Below are 16718 nucleotides of genomic sequence, written 5' to 3'. Positions count from 1 at the left end.
CCCATTTGCATCTTCGCCGGTGAACCACCTCCTCAGGGTGTAAGGGTGGAACATTTTTTTCGTCATACTTCAGTTAGTCTCTTTTCTGGTGGTTTTATCGCTCGGAATGACATCTTGCAGCTTTTCCAGTGAAAACAAGGTTGCCGTGTTCGTGCCATAAAACAGGCAGCTACCTATTGTTCTACTAGAGTTGGTGCAGCTGCCCAGACAACTCTACGCAAGACAAAGATAGGACCCTACAACGCAGTTTCATTTTTTCCACTTCTGCCTGTTTTTCTCCAACACCTCATACACCAAGAGACTGGTCAGAGGGATTCCATGAAGCCAGTATCTTGGAGGGCATACCCATAAGAAGATCGGTTATGCTACTGCTACTTCTTGCGACGCTTGTAAGCACGGCCATCGCCCTTCACTCCCAGTTGGATGAATTCTTCATATTGTATAGCTCACACCCTCCTCGCGAAGATTTCTCTTGGGTTTATAGACTTGCTATGCCGAACTGCATCTTTGCTGCTATAATTTAGCTGCTGTCGTACGTTAAATAGCAACCGCTCAACATTTATTGCGGTGATACTCCCGGAACAATTCGTCCTCTATCTTAAAGGGGCAATGAAGACAAAATACCATCGCCTTTGTACAATTCCAAGGAACTAGCTTTTGGTGACTCATTAAGCTCCATTCCAGTCACGAGACATTTTTTAACAACAAAATCTCAAGAAATGTTAAATACCCTTCAAATTTCGCGCTACAGATACGTAATATGGTCAGCGGTGACGTAATATGGGCCAGGACCAAACAAATGGTTATCAGTGCGTTAACTGCGCTCAAGTGATACGATCAAACGTAGCTATAGGCCCCACTTCAATAGCACAGCCATGTTTCTTGGCGGTGGCTTCGGTCGGCGACCGGCTATCGCCCAAACAGGATTATGTGACGTCAGAGAGAAATAGCTGTTAAGTTGCTCAGGAGCTGCCACTGATTTATAAGTTTTCTTTAATAGCTCGTTTGAAGTTCACTATCATTCTTATCGGGACAAAGCAGTCTTTTTAATCAACTAAATTCGTATTTTGTCTTCACGGCCGCTTTACAGGGCAGTTCTTCAACTCGGAACCATTCCGTGCAGCTGTGGTCCAGACACGACATCGCAACACATGAGGCGCGTGGGGCGTGTGCGGCACGTGCCGCCCTTCTGCCGTGCATTCCGCAATCCAGTACAACAGCGAAGGATGGACTCTGCACGCGAAAACGCATTCAAACCGAAGTTCGTCTCGAAAAAAATGCGCAGAAGAAAGATAGGCGGCTGACTGCATCCGAACAGCAATAAAATGTACCACAATGCTGTCACTCTTCTTCAAAATAAAGTAACATAAAAACCCCGAAGCACCCAATCTCTTCGGTAGTCCTTGAAGGGTCGCCCTCGGAACTTTCCCGTTATTCCAGTTTCGGTAAAGGTTGCGCGGCAGTGCACGCTGAAATTTCACGATCTCTACAGGGTGTCGCATCCATTTGCCGAGAATAAAAACGTCCACATAAAAAGTGAACTATGTAGAAAAAAAAATGGAACAGCGGATATGCCTTCAGAATGCAGAGGGTTCTCAGCTGCCGCTCCAGCAGAAGCTCCAGGAATGTGCGTGCGAGAGAAAGCCGGCAAACATCGCTACGTGTTCCCAAGGGTACTGGAAGCCGCTGCCCAAACACAAGAGGCGCCGTCACCATCATGCTGCTCTTAGCCACATACGCCAGACAAGAAAGCCGCATTACTGCTTTGTCATGTGGAAGCCACTTTGACAACGTCTGTAGACGGGTTCGACCAAACGTCAGCCTACGCGGGACAAAATAGGTCGTGTGTATCCAATTGATTTGACGAAGGAAGGGTGAAGGACTCCAGCAGAAATGAGGCCTTCCTACCTGGACGGTGTTTCTCCATAACTAATGAGCTAGGAAGACAAAAAGGGGCACGTCCGCCACGGCAGATGCGCAGGGATATATCGCTCTTCTCGGGAACATTCGAGATGACGAAGGGAGTGTGGAAGTTGGTCGTGGTTGCCCTCGTGATTGCCGGTGCTGCTTGCGAGAATGAATTGGGTAAGACGAAGGATCCCATCACCGATCCCTTGGGTGATGAATCTGCAGACGAGGATTGCACACATACGAACTAGAAGCTGAAATTGCTTTTCTTCGTTAGAGAAAAAATCTGAACCCTGGTATCAAGACCACCTGTTGGCTATGCGGCTTTCGCAGAGTGAACCGTTTCGCTTCACTTGGTGCTAAAAGAAATGTGAAGATTTTCGGTCATCGTAATTGACGAATCGAGTATTCTGCTAACTTATAAGGCCAACACAGTTTTTTATAAGACGTTTTCCATTAGGAATACTCGCGTAAACATTGAAACAAAGTGTGTTAGCGGCAATGCCAACACGGCTTAGTTCTAAACAGACTGTTGGTGCGTTTTTCGGTTGTGAACTTTTACTCGTACTTTCACTGATTATTATCTCCAGTGGTACAGCGACAAGCCTAAAACACTCGACATTTCAGCTTCACAAATTCGACTTTAATACACTTGCTATCCAACAGATGTGCGTTTTGTGGGCATTTGATCAAGTCGGCAAAATACCAACTTGAAATATGGTCCACGAGTTACATCAGTCATGTTTTATACAGTTAAATCTTCGTGACCGCATGGTACGCCGTAGATGGCAATAATCTGATGTTCCTGGAAATTACGAACGATGCTTTGAGCCGAGAGAAAAGGGATTAAAAGCGGGAATGCCGACAAGTGGGAACAAAACGTGTACTGCAATAGAGCCACGTAAGTCTAATGCAGCAGCTCTCGCATTCTGGCGAAATGACAAGCAGCGGCAAAACCATTCTAAAACTAACAATGTGTTAGCGAGTTTCTCGCTGGTGCGTCAGCAGACAGAACATCATGACATCTTGGTTCACTAATGGCCCAGAGGTCCAGTGCCACGTCGGCACAGCACGAGGTAAATTCCGTTGAATATGGTTAACTAAACAGGGCTTATCATAATTAGACCTCAGATGTTTCACTTGGATTATACATAGGGACAAAACTGCTCAGCTCATCCTAGGCTTGATGTATGCATGTCCCTACCTGTTACACCACAGTGTCCCATCAGGCTTGTGAACTTACTAGCTCAGATTCTGTCTAATCAGACCCGCGTTTCATTACCAGCCGCAGCCTACACGTTGCCCTTTTCTATTTCTAAGGCTTTCCCACCAATTGTGGAATCACAATTTGAGACTTACGGTACACATTTTTTTCTGTTTATTGGTCTTCAAACTGGGCGAATTATTTGTATTTACAGAATCCAGACAAACTCAGTAGTGGTAGAATACATAACGTAGTGAAAAACACTGAAATAAGTTAGCAACATTGAAAATCTCAATCAAGCCGCATCCTTTGGCTCCTCAAACGGAGAGAACAAGCATTTAATTGTCGAATATTCATAGTAATTATCCGCAACTTTCAATTCTCGGCCAAATTGCCTCTGCCTTCCCTCCTCTTGACGAGTGCTAGTAAAGTAACCATAGTTGGTATCATACACACCTGTTGTGGATGGTTGTTTATAAGTTTTAAAACCGCCGCTCGTTGCCACATGTCGTTTTTTACGCAGACTTCAATATCGAACTTCTGTACGACGCGGTGGACAGCGCTCTGGACAAGCCTCAAGTTAACCGGCTTATCCTCTCCGTATTTCGAATTGCTGCTGACCCAAAGGTACTTTAACAACGGCCAGGAGCACGCTGTTCAAGCGTGACTTCAGACTCGTTTTCTTCTTTACACCTCCTTAAAATCTTTTTTTGTCGTTTGCCAAAAAATAGGCCGTGTTTTCCTCCACAGGTTGTTAGAAACTCTGTATGAATTAATAGTAGTGTGCATAAATAAATTATAGCTGTTTAGGAAAGCAAACATGGTTGAGATTCATGCTATTACTACCACAGTTCGGAGGATAAAAAATCAGCGTAAAATTGGTTAACGGCTATTGTAATCTTTTTCCTCACATGCAAGGCTGTACCCTGCTGGCTACGATACATGCCGCAGTGTTGTGTAATTGCTAATATTTCTCGTTTCCAGGATACGGAGATCATGAACACATGCTACGCGAAAGGAAACACCGACATACATACGGTAAGGCTACGGTTACTTTTAAACCCTGTGTTACGGCCGACTGTTTGATTCTCCGTGCACCACCGCGGTAATGGAAGCATTGAGAAGTTAGGGAGTAGGTGAGACTCACATATGGCTCTTGGAGGACATTTAAAAGCGATGATGGCACAAGATAATCATTCATCAGAAAAGTGGAAAGTCGCGTATCAGGAGGGGCGTAAGACACGGGTAAGCAACCCCGCCAAAGTTGCTTACAGCCTGTCTAAAGGGGTCTTTAGGTAAAATGATAGAGAGAAGTCGGGCATACAAGTAAGTGGAGGATATCTGAGACACTTCAATCTGCGCATGACATTGTCTTCTTCGGTGAGTCTTAGCAACAGCTGCAAATAATGCTTGAGGAACTGTTCCCAGAAGGCGCTGTCATAAGGTTCAGGAGGCTTCTTGGAGGAATGGAAAGTAGTGTTGAGCAGACATGCAAGAAGCGTCGGCTTTAGTCTGGGTAATGAGACGCTTCAAAAGGTGGACGATTATAACTTTCCTGGACAATATGTCAGTGCTAATCCAAACTACGAGAAAGAAATTCGGAGCAGCAGTATTATGTGCTATAGGGTGCATTCGGCAAGCAGTCTAAGTAATGAACACTAAGTTGCCTGGGTCAGGGAAAATAATGTTATACAACGAATGCGTACTGCCAGTGATTACTTTAATTAGCGCCTTACTGCATATCTTGAAATAAAGTTTGGTTTGTCCAACGAAGTCATGAAAAGAAAGATTAGAGTAGCTCTTATGGATAGAGAACGAGTGTCTTGAACTACGGAACCAACTTGGGAGCAAGACATAGCTCAAATTAAGTCTACTTGGAAAAGGCGTGTAATGCTAAGAACTGCCCACGAGTGTACCATTTGAGTAACAGAGCGGCTACCGATGGAAGGGTCTAGAAGTACGGTAAGATAAAATGTCTCTATGGAGGAATGATATATGGAGATTTTTGGGCAAGGAGTGCATTCTGACATTGTATAATAGGAGTGTTTGGAAGTATGGGGGATAAAGTGATCGCTTCGTGTTTCACGTGTCCAGAGTAAAATTTTCAGTAAAGGGCTAAACACATGATCGGTGAGCGACGCGTTTCCGCTCGCGTTGTTTCCCTCTCCGGAAAGCGGCTGGGCAGCGTATATGCGTTTCCTAGTCAGTACACTACACTACGCGACCAAGCAGTTCTCAGCGATTAAATTGAGGGCCACATGCACTTGGACATAGCTTCAAACATGCCCCCAGATGGCGCCATGCATCGCTTTGCTGTGCTGACTAAGAAACGCCTACACGCGGCACCCGGCCGGGCTCAGGAACACGCATGAATGCTACAGGACCGGTTTTGGAGCGGTAAAACAGCCCTTCAGTCTATGGAACACGCTGTGCGCACCTTCATCGTCCTTATCTTGTTTTAATAGAGGAGCTGTTTAGCAATTCGTTGATTCCGGCTTTTTGCTCAACTCAGTATAAACAATAGAAGTCACCAGTACCGGCAGGATCCGAACCTGTGTCTGGTAGATCAACGCAGTTAGAGCCAGTCGTCTTACCCACTCGGCTACGACCGTGAGTAAGTAACCGAGAGTCACACGGCTCAGCTGTGAAGCTTGGTACAGAGGAATCACGCCCCCTACTCGACACAGAACAAGTGATGTGTACACGTTGCACCGGCGGGCGCATAGTTGAAGTGTGCGCGCTCCGTTCATTAGCTCTGCTTCTCCGATTTGCTGCTTTTTCGCCGTTATAGCAACAAGAATGGAGTAAAGGTCGTTGCGGTAGCGAAGAAGGAGAAAATCGGCTGCAATCGTGCACTTAAACCGTCATGACGGTCGTTAAGGTTGCGTGCAGTTTCACTACCTTCAAGCTGTACGTGTTAGTGTGAGCTTCCTTTATTTTTTCGCTGGTGAAATGTATTGCAATAGTGAAACTAGCTTTCCTGACTGCGCGATGTTACCCATTTTTATTTTGCTTTCAGATGCGAGTTTGTTTCACCGACGCAAATGGCATTGTGAGTACACTGAGCCTAGATTGTTTCGTGATCCGAAGAGTACGCGCTCGCGTTGGCCGATGAGACCTCGAAGGCCAGTCTGCTGTACGCGCACTGAAAGGATAGCTACAAATGTTCAAAATAACAGGGATCACTGTTATTACTATACAAGTTTCAGCTTGGTCTCTGTTCCCAAATGTACAAATTATGTTCCCCTCTTCCTGAAGCATTAACTTCGATGAAGTGGGTTGGTTGCTTTCGATCAGGCCAGCATACGATAATATACTACTTAGGTCCAACCCTCTAGTAAACATCGATATACTTTGTAAAGCCCTACTCAGTTCTACCTTCTCGCAAAAATCATTTTTTCTGCATACCCTTGTGAGAGCTATAAAATGAATATTCATTAGAACAAAGCATTTTGTAAATTGCTTGCTACAGCTCTTCATTCATCGCTACAGCCTACCAACCTAGTGATCCGTGGCCGTAATATACGCTGTTTTTATATTTACCTACTGCACCATTAGCCATCTCTTATTTGTCCGGTGCTACAGATGTGCGCTGAGCAGCCGCGTATTCCTTTCTAGAACCATTTTTATTTCCATCTTGCGTTCCCATTCAGAGTTTTTTTCTCCATCCTGTGTAATGCCAGGAAGACGAGCAGCAGGACTGGCAGATTGGTGAAGTTGTTCCAGCATTTGCAGACTGGACAGTCGCAGCAATGTGGTATACATTTTATGCGATTGTCGTGAGGCAGACTCAAGTCTGAAGTTCGTCTGCGAGTGTTCACACAAAAATATTACCGACTAGAAATTGCGGCTGCCTGATATTCCCCTTTTCCGTACCCTGCCAGCTAGCTCACTTTGAGTTTATGTTTGCCACGTATCGTGTTACACGGCTTTTTTTGTGCACTTAACAGTCAGTGAATGGCGTATGCAACAAGGAAGGCATCGCCAAATACGTCGACATGAAGTTTGGTCACATGACTGGCTTCATCCGGGAATTAGCACTCGACTTGATGGGCTGCAGCTGCTTCAAGAAGGCAAGTGCAATTTGTCATCACACATCACCACAACATACTTTCAGTCGTGCCCAGCTTCGTCGCCGTCATTTATCTCCCGCTGTAAGCAGGGTACAGTTCTCTGTATCGCGGTAACATTCCAAGAAATTGCCGCAGGTGGGCTTCACCGCAACCCTCCACAACTGCCAATCAGCGTGACGAAATGTGCAACGTTGGCGAATGACGTGGTTAAGCATGCGATTAAAGTAAAAATAATGGAGCCTGCGAAGACACCACAGTGCAAACGCACATTTTGCGCTGTTGTACGCTTTGCACGCTTCGCACATTAGGCCACGCCGATTGGAAGTTCTGTACCATATCGGTGAAGCCCACCTGCGGCAATTTCTTGGACGGTTAATCACTGTTCCACCTTCCTTGCATTCGGAAACGCCTCGTATCTTTTCGGGGAACCGAAGTCTGTTTTCGTCTAACCTTAAGAAAACAGCGCAGTAGGAGTTCTATATGGTCTAAACGAAGATGAAATGACACTTTTTTGAGAGTTTGTTTGCTTTACGGTAGAAATTTACCAAAACCGCTTGGCAAGAGAAGCTTTTGCGCAGCGCAACGCAACATTTATTGCTAAGTTCTGCCGCGGAAGATGCAAGTAACCTAACGTATCCTCCTCTTCATCGGCCACCTGTTTCCACTCTTAAATGCGCAAGTATTGTATATACCTACTCAGATGACAGCTGAGTCGTGAAAGTGGGCTGTTGTTTCCGGACCAAATATCTCACAGCTGGGTCTTTGGGCGAAAAAATGCCTGGGCGAAATTTACCTTCCTCAGTGCATGCATAATCTCTGATTTGAGGCTACTACTGTTCCTTATGTTCCTAACGTGTTTTCTCAAATCGAATTCCCAGATGGAGGAGCTAGTACAGTGCACCACCGCGGCTGGATTCAAGGTGAGCATTTCAATCTATCATCAATCTCCTGTTTACTGATCGTATTGCCGATGCAGTTTATAAGAAAGCTTTTATTCTGGTGAAGGTACTCTATATCAAGTGTTAGAAGAGGACGTAGGAGAGAGGGAGAGAATAAAGTTTATTTTAGCGACTCAAGTCCGAGCCTTGAAGTTATTGTGCATCTTCAGAGGAGGCGGTGTTCCACTGTCCTCCGAAGGTGGCGGACTTGGCTGGGGTGCACAGAGTGCTTCGATGTGGGCAGCCAACCGGAACCACAAGGGTGCCCATAGATTTTCAAGGAGGAACGGCCCAGCTTGACCCCTAGTGTAGCATGTCATGGTGGAGGCAAGAAATGTGGAAGGCGAGCTGGTAGTTAGCCGGTGTTCGTGGTTTAGCGATGCTTGCAATGTTCATCTAGCACAAAAGACAAAAGCGTAGTTAATAAACAATTATTCATTGCTGAGATTGCACATATTGGTATCAGAAAAGACACTGTCACCGTGCCCCACATTTGTCGCTTTAATCAAGATAAAATCCTTAATTTATGTTCTAATACAAGGGTTATTTAAAAGCTTCGCCTTATGAAGTACACGAAATTAAATCGTCTTCATGGAAAACGCAAACAACCAATTGCGTGTCAACTTAAGCAATCTTTCTCAACTTTTTAGTTTCGGATTAGTTACAAAAACCATGTCCACCAAAGAAAAATACGGCGACACAATTGTGACGTGAAACTCTTTTTCGAACTTTGCAGATGGTCCGCCAAGCGTGCAAGATGGTACCTCCCGAGGAGAAATAAAATTTTTACCACACGCCCTACGTGTACGTGGACTGTAATAGCAGAGAAGTGCAAAATGACAGGTGTTAGTATGCGCTTGCAGTGGATCCGCCTGCCATCCAGTGAAATAACGAAGCGGAACATCGATCTGACTTCGCACAGCCTTATCCTCACCCATCGGAGTAACATAGTTTTTAGAAGCCTAGCAGTATTCTACTGAAATAAAAATTTGTACGGGACCAATTTTCCCGCGTCAAATATTCGTGGCAAGTGTCAGCAGGTGAATTGGGGCTTAGTTTCCTTTTTAAACTCCCGTGCGAATGACGGCATAAGGATTAGCGGGCTCGAATAAAACGTTTTTTCTGTAGTTACTTCCGCTTTTTATGCTCAGCTTATATATTTTTGCGAGCCCCTTAGAAGTACTTGCCCTAAATGGAGGGAAACCACTTCAGGGTTTACTAAAGCTTACCCTCACCGTTCTCTCTCTCTCTCTCTCTCTCTCTCTCTCTCTCTCTCTCTCTCTCTCTCTCTCTCTCTCTATCTCTGTCTCTATCTCTCTCTCTATCTCTCTCTATCTCTCTCTCTCTCTATCTCTCTCTCTCTCGATCTGCCTGTGTAAAGGACACGCTAATTTTTCATCCTTGATGTGCAGACATAACGCCACCATTGACTCATACAAACTCTCAGATCACTGCCCGAAACCGAGGGCAAAGATTTGTGACAAGAGTGACTGCAGGAAACAAGGCAGATTTAACCGGAGAAACTTAGCACCTTATTCAAAGCGCAAGGAACAATGTGGTTTTCTTAATTACAGAACAAAAGTATCCTTCGCTTTTTGCAGTTTATTTTTCAGTGCCCCAATAGAGGGTACCTTCATTTTGGGATTATTTCTATTCCTCGACAAAAACTGGATTTTCCATCTGCTCTAAATGTTGAATATGCAAAACTCGAAGTTTTCTGTGTTTTATTTACCAGGTTCTCATCTTCAAGCAACGGCCTTCTAACGCATAAATACGCGTGGAACTGCCAAACCGCCTTGTTAACCGGCTAATTCGTACAGCGGCCACAAATGCGTCGCTCTTTAGATCTGGAAGAATATCTCGCCCTTCCCGTGAGCAGTAGAAGGAACTGCCCATCTCCTCTCCTGACACCCTCTTTTGGATGTTGAAAAGGGCCGTTGCAGGGGTAGTTTTCAAATGAGTCTTTAAGTAAGGACCACACACCACGTTTTGATGCTCTCATTAAGTTTATTCTCCCTCTCTCTCTCTCCGTAGCTCTCAACAAAACTTGACTGGTGAACACATGTACAATTTCATTGTAATGTACGGGTGGCCTGTCGAAGTGTTAGAGGGGCAGGTGCAACGGAGACGTCTGAAAAAGTTTCGCGCTTTTGTTGCGCCGAGCAAACCCATTCTGCTCAAGAACACGGAAGTGAGTTCGAATATTTTGGCCACGTTGCCTGCCTTTGTTAAAAAAATGTACCAGAAGAAACACGGTAGTTTGCACACATAATTTAGCGATAACACACGGGTCCTCATTCTGTTCACATAATGACGTAATTTGATTGTCGTGCACCCCCTTAATGTGTGTTGTGTGCTAGCGCGGCTATTGTTTCGGGGTCCCTAAGGATTCGTCAATCCCCGCGTCCCAGAAAAAAACATCCACTTGCACTCCAGAACCTCTCCTTATTCCGTGTGTTCGGGATAAGCGCACATCCGGAAAAACTTATTAGTCAGCGCTTTTCTCAGTTTTATCGCGATTCGGACAAAACCTACACCTTGCCATCTACACGTATATGATATAGATGCACGTAATCATTACACGGTGATCTTTATTAATTCGTTCGACATCCAAAATCCCAAAACTGTATTTTTACCTTGTGGCTCGTTATTGATGAACGCGTTTTTTGAGCCCGTGAACTGGCCCCGGCCCTTCCGTATTCCTACAACTCGGGCTTCTTTCGGCACAGCTAATGGCCCAGCAATTCACGCTCAAGTGCTACGCGGTTAGTTATGAGTTAGCCGGTGTGTCCTGCACTAGGCCGTGAACCGCGTACGGGCGTCTCAGACACTGCGATACGCAATAAAATTGTTGATTTCTGCTTCTGTTTGCTTGCTTTTTTTAAAACGCAAACAAACATAACCCTAGATGTTATCTTCTATGGCAAAATGCGCAGGGTTTTACCATTGAATAAATCAACCTAGTTTTGGCTGTTTTAATATACTAATGTAAACGTTTACATCCATAAGCACAGTCAAAAACCCTGTTTGTAGCTCTCAAACAGATTTGAGTAACCTCGAAACGTAAACATTTCTGCGGGTGCGCTTCCCCTCCATGCGCGAACATAGCTCATTGAATAAATCAACCTAGTTTTGGCTGTTTTAATATACTAACGTAAATGTTTACATCAATAAACAATAAGCATCGTCAAAAACCTTGTTGGTATCTCTCAAGCAGATTTCAGTAACCTCGAAACATTGTAAATATTCCTGCGGGCCCACTTCCTCTGCATGCACGGACATAGCTTTTTTTTTTTTCCTACAGCGATCGTTCTTCTGCTACACGCACCAGCTATATATGATGCAAGAAAGCCCGTGCTGCCAGCGTGCTACAGACGATATACTTAATCGAGGCAGAAACAACATTCCTGCACAACGGAAAAGAATTGTGCCCTCACGGGAGTAATTTGTGCCATCCACTTGTTTAGTTCTCGTAAGGTGGACCTACAAGGAGGTAGCAACCACACAGTTAAAAACATTTAGCATAACAAAAAGAAAATTTAGTTGAGGGCTTCCGCCGCTATCTGTGAGCAGCTTTCCAAAAAGACATAGAGAGAGAACACCTGCTTTGGGAGTGCCCTCGCTACAGCGCCTGACTGGGTCTTGTACAAGAACTCGGTCTGCTCCGCCCGCACTGGTACCATGATTGGACGACCCCAAAGTTTAAAAAAGAGAAGCTGCAAGCAGTCTTCTTTTGTGCCATTCTTGAGCCATGCCGACAAGCAAAGGTAATTAATTAGGTGAAAACCTTTCCCTCCAAAAACACCACTTCCCACAATCAGTCTGGCGGAATGGGCATCCCCAATTCCATTCCAATTCCATCCCTTTCAATTCCTCGGCATGGCAAAACTTAGTCCATTCCCACTCTTGGAATGGACGGGCAGTTCAATTCCATTCCTTTAATTCCTCAACGTACAAACTCCCTCTTGGTGCTGTATCGAGTCACCGAGGAATGCAGCATAAATCTGACGTTATACGCGTTGAGAACTAAAAAAATATGCAAAACGCTTCGCTTGACATTGAAGTATAGAAGGTGGTAGCAGCTTGATAACATATCTCGCGCAGAACAACCTCCCCTCCAATGCAAAAAGTGGCAGTATCGCACCGTCCAATCTTGCATAATAGGCGACGGAAATTCCGTTACTTATTTAAGTTTTTGCATGTTAGCTTGTTCTAATGGTTTCGTTCTTGCGCGACACCAGATGAAGGATCTATTACGTTCATGTCTGATTTTTCCGTTTCGCTGCAAAGCCTGTCGCGAGCAATCTTGCTATCTGCTTCGCCTACTGTCAGAACAGCGCCATTAGTACGCAATTACTAACTCACAGGCCTGTTACGCGTACCTCGCTCACATCTACACGCCTTGAAATGCTTACTTGAATGATTTCAAGTGAATTTAGAGCATTAAGCAGTAATGTTCTGTACCAATGCGAGAGACGACAGGGAAGCGTTATGGAACACCGTTAACAATTTTGCATTCGCCATATACGAAAGTCATCATCACTTCCACGTTGACCTCCATTTCGCTTGTTTATTGCCCTGGCATTACTTCAACCCAATCCATTTAATACAGGACATTATTTATTACCCCGTAATTTTTCTGTGTGTGTAAAGGTATGCCCGAAGCATTTAGTGGACTCTCGTCTTAAGTGCTCGGATTTTTTCCACATAACGCAACAAACTGAACAAATGCATAATCGGTTTTGGTGATATTAAGCATGGTGCTGCTATATTTGTTAGGCCTAAAGCACTTAGGTCTCCTGTTCTAACGATCATTTACGCGCCATAAAGTTTAAAGTTACAGAACCTTACCGGGAGAGGAGCCCTGGTAAAATAAAAACGTATGGTCAGGCAGTTTGTTTCCATGAACGAGGCACCCATATGCATCAGGACCTGATCAAAATTTTGAAATGAGGCCTACCTACCTCATTAGTGATTGATTGATTGATTGATTGATTGATTGATTGATTGATTGATTGATTGATTGATTGATTGATTGATTGATTGATTGATTGATTGATCGATCGATTGTAGGGTTTAACGCGCCGACGCAAGGCAAGCGATGAGGCGCGCCGTAGTGGAGGGCTCCGGATTAATTTTGACCACCTGGGGATCTTTACCGTGCGCCGAAATCTCGAACACACCTCATTAGTGGCGATGCCCCAGCTTTGATGCTGACGACTAAGGCTTCAGTTATCAGGCGCAGAGTCCACGTGCACAGAAACACAGCAACCAAACCATGAACAAGTTTGGCGCGACTGGAGGAGAGGTACGCACATTAAAATCGAACCAAAGCACGGTGTCGCACTGGTGAGAGCTGTCAAAGTACTCGTAAACAAGGGCGCTGCTGGAGCCGTAACTGTTGCAAATAAATGCCCGTTGGCAGCTGTCTTCTGCATTGTCGTATATAATATATGATGTTATCGTGTATCCCAGCTGCCCACTACCGTAGCGGAGCGTGAAGGTAGAAAGCTCAGTAACACATCCGAAGCTCGCCTTGTCCCCACCCACAATTTCCTCTTTGCTGCCTTGGCTTCGATTTTACTCTATCTCATGATTTGTAGGGGGCGGCAGGCAAGCGGAGAGCGTTCGTCTTAAGCGCAGAAAAATACACGGTGTGTCCGTGTATTTTTCTGCGCTTAAGATTGACGTTATGGAGTACCAAATATCCCGAACGCAAGCACTTCTTCAAGCGGAGAGCATTGCCGTCGTTAAGATTTGAACATTATTATATGCCGATGTCGTTGTTGGAGGAAGAGCATAAATAACGGTGCCACCAGCCAAACGTGACGATTCACGCGGAATGGATGCGGCCAGAAGAATGAAACGACAAATATGAAAGAACTGGCGCTCCACAGACCACTAACATCGACGACATTTTTTTTTTCTGTTCCAGCTTCAACACGTCTTCCAAAACCCCTGTTCCTTTTCGCGCCCACTTGACTGCATGCGTGAGAGCCACTGTGAGCAAAATAACGCTTTTTTGTTCATTATAAAGTGCTAACAAGGATGGAAAAAAGGGTGTATTGGGGCAAAGAAAAACCCTTTAAAACACTGTTCAGAATTAATGGTATGAAGAAGCTTCTAAAATGCAACCTTAGACTACTTAATTAGCCGGAAAGCGCCAGCGATGGTATCACCGTCGTCTTAAAATCACCATTCCATTCCCATTCGTTTCGGGCAAATTGCCCTTAATTCCATGCTCATTCAATTCCTCCACGCGTTGTCCTCGTTCGATTCCCAATCCATTTCGGCATTTCTAAAAGGTGGAATGAACCCGGAGTCATTCCATTTCCGGAATGGTAACTCAGCAACACTCCCCTCAATTCCTACTCCACGCCCTCCTCTGGCTCGTTGCTTTTCCTACGTATTCCATAGCTTGGCTTCCGGCCGACTTTCTGTGTAATCAGCGTACGTCAATCAATCGATCGAGGTAGTTTAAAACGACCCAGTTCAAGCTAGCTATTCCTGAAACGTGAAGCTGGACGCGAATTTCAGTATTTTATCTCAGCCCTCTAAACCCGCACTGGTTAGTTAAAACGCCCGTAGCCCGCGCTATTACCTTGGAAATCATGGACGATCATGGAATAAAGCAAGGTTGTATTGTTGAGCTGAAATTAACGAATATGGATTATTCATTCGTCTTTATAGATAGTAACTAATTGCAAAATGGAAATGAAAAAAATAAATGAATGCAAGTAACGCGAAATGTAAAAGCCAGTGCGCCCCCGCACTGCCCAACATGCTTCCACTAGGGTCAACTTCTCCTGGATGCGGCGCCTTCGCGCGTTTTACCCTCATGACGCAGCGGTATTCGCTGGAGATTTCAATGCAGAGCACAAGGCCTGGGGGTATCAAATTTCGCGCAGTCGAGGATTGCAACTTCTGGAAGAGGCTGACGAGGCAGAGCTACACCTTGTAAACGACCTTAGTCAGGCAACTTGACGAAGACAGAAGCCTGCACAGCGTGATACCGTTCCAGACTTGACATGGGCAACAGCCAATGCTGTGGCCACCTGGTCTCGCGAGCCGACACCGTGGAGCAGCGACCATTACCCCATCTGGATCCAGCTCTCCGGTATTGACAAGAAGTGTCGGAAACACGTGCTCTACACGAACTGGCACCGTTTCAGAGACCTACTTATCCAGCCGACGGAACACGACGGGCCAGACAAACCCTGCCCAGAATTAATAGATCGCATTCTGGGGGCGGCGAAAGCCGCTACCAGCATTTCAGAGGTTGAAGGAGACTCCCCACCACCGGATCGTCACCTGGTCAACCTTTGGAAGCACAGGGATGAACTGGAGGAGATGTACACTGCCGGCGGCCGCACGTACTACGACTTGGTGAAAATACGGCAACAAACTGCGAAGATTCGCCGTCATGCAAAACTACTCGCTCGCCAGCGCCGGGAAGAGTATTGTGAAACGTTTTCACGCCATACAGGAGCAGGAAAGCTTTGGTCAACGTTCCGGTCTCTTTGTGGACGCGGTAAGCTCCAAGCAACGGTGCAGGCGGTGATGCTCCGCACCGGGATGGATCAGGAGCACTTCGAAAGGGAATCGGCTTCTATCTTTTTCCCGCAACCAGTAACCCTGCCTCCTCCGGATATATATGCCCCTCTCGAGGTGGACGAATCACAGCCTATCGAGTCTTTGTTCACTATTGCCGAACTTACCGCGGCTTTGGAGCAAATCAATGTTCGTAGTGCACCTGGAAAGGATGGCGTCACGTGGACAATGCTTCGGAACCTTCCCGCGCCTTTACGGGGAGAGCTTCTTGAGAAGATAAACGAAATCTGGATCAGCGGACAGGCGCCGGCAGCTCTAAAACATGCTGTAATAGCTCCCATTCCAAAACCATGGAAAGACCCGTCAGATATGGCCAATCTTCGACCTATCTCACTTACGTCTACCCTCTGTAAGCTAATAGAACGGATGGCAGTGACCAGACTGGATCACCACCTCGAGGAGGAAGCTGACTTTTTCCACACCTGTCAAACTGGGTTCCGGCAGAATCTGGGGACGCATGATTCCCTGTTTCTCCTGCGGCGTATTCTACGGAAAAGAAATCACAAGCGCCCGCACGTCATGGTTGCGTTGGATCTCCGCAAAGCTTATGACACAGTCACTCACGTAGCTGTTCTTGAAGCGCTGGCGGACGCCTACCCGGGCAAGAGACTGAACAATTTTGTTCGGAGTTTCCTGGCTAACCGGACTTTTGAAATCCGCTCTGGACGCCACGACTTTGACACTTTGACTTTGACTCTACACTTTGACAACCGTTCAGGAGTTCCACAGGGGGCCATCCTATATCCAACTCTGTTCAATTTGGTCATGACTAAGCTTGTGCGAGGGGTTGCAGCTATCCCCGGCGTCCACGTCACGGCATATGCCGATGATGTCACTATATGGACCGAAGCTGCGGATCATTCCTCAACAGAAAGCGCTATGCGTAGTCTGCAACAAGCTCTTGATACGTTCACCAGTCTCCTTCCCGCTACAGGAATGGAGGTTTCCTTGGCAAAAAGCAACTTTATTATAATTAGAGGTAGA

The 16718-nt window shown here is 45.8% G+C and overlaps 1 protein-coding gene across 1 annotated transcript; it reads left to right on the top strand.

Moving 5' to 3' along the window:
• The first annotated feature begins 1857 nt into the window (after positions 1 to 1857).
• On the top strand, positions 1858 to 8921 carry LOC144151314 (uncharacterized). Its single transcript, XM_077682319.1, has 7 exons — positions 1858 to 2085; positions 3636 to 3739; positions 4097 to 4150; positions 6132 to 6164; positions 7063 to 7185; positions 8064 to 8105; positions 8860 to 8921. The coding sequence occupies exons 1-7, from the start codon at positions 1974 to 1976 to the stop codon at positions 8902 to 8904; spliced, it is 513 nt and encodes a 170-aa protein (XP_077538445.1). The 5' UTR covers positions 1858 to 1973; the 3' UTR covers positions 8905 to 8921.
• Positions 8922 to 16718: the final 7797 nt, after the last annotated feature.

The sequence above is a fragment of the Haemaphysalis longicornis genome, unplaced genomic scaffold (assembly GCF_048455015.1).
Source record: "Haemaphysalis longicornis isolate Haplotype H1 unplaced genomic scaffold, Haemaphysalis longicornis Haplotype H1 scaffold_9, whole genome shotgun sequence".
NCBI lineage: Eukaryota > Metazoa > Arthropoda > Arachnida > Ixodida > Ixodidae > Haemaphysalis > Haemaphysalis longicornis.
Note: the sequence above shows the minus strand (reverse complement) of the source record. Positions and strands in the feature narration are given on the sequence as shown.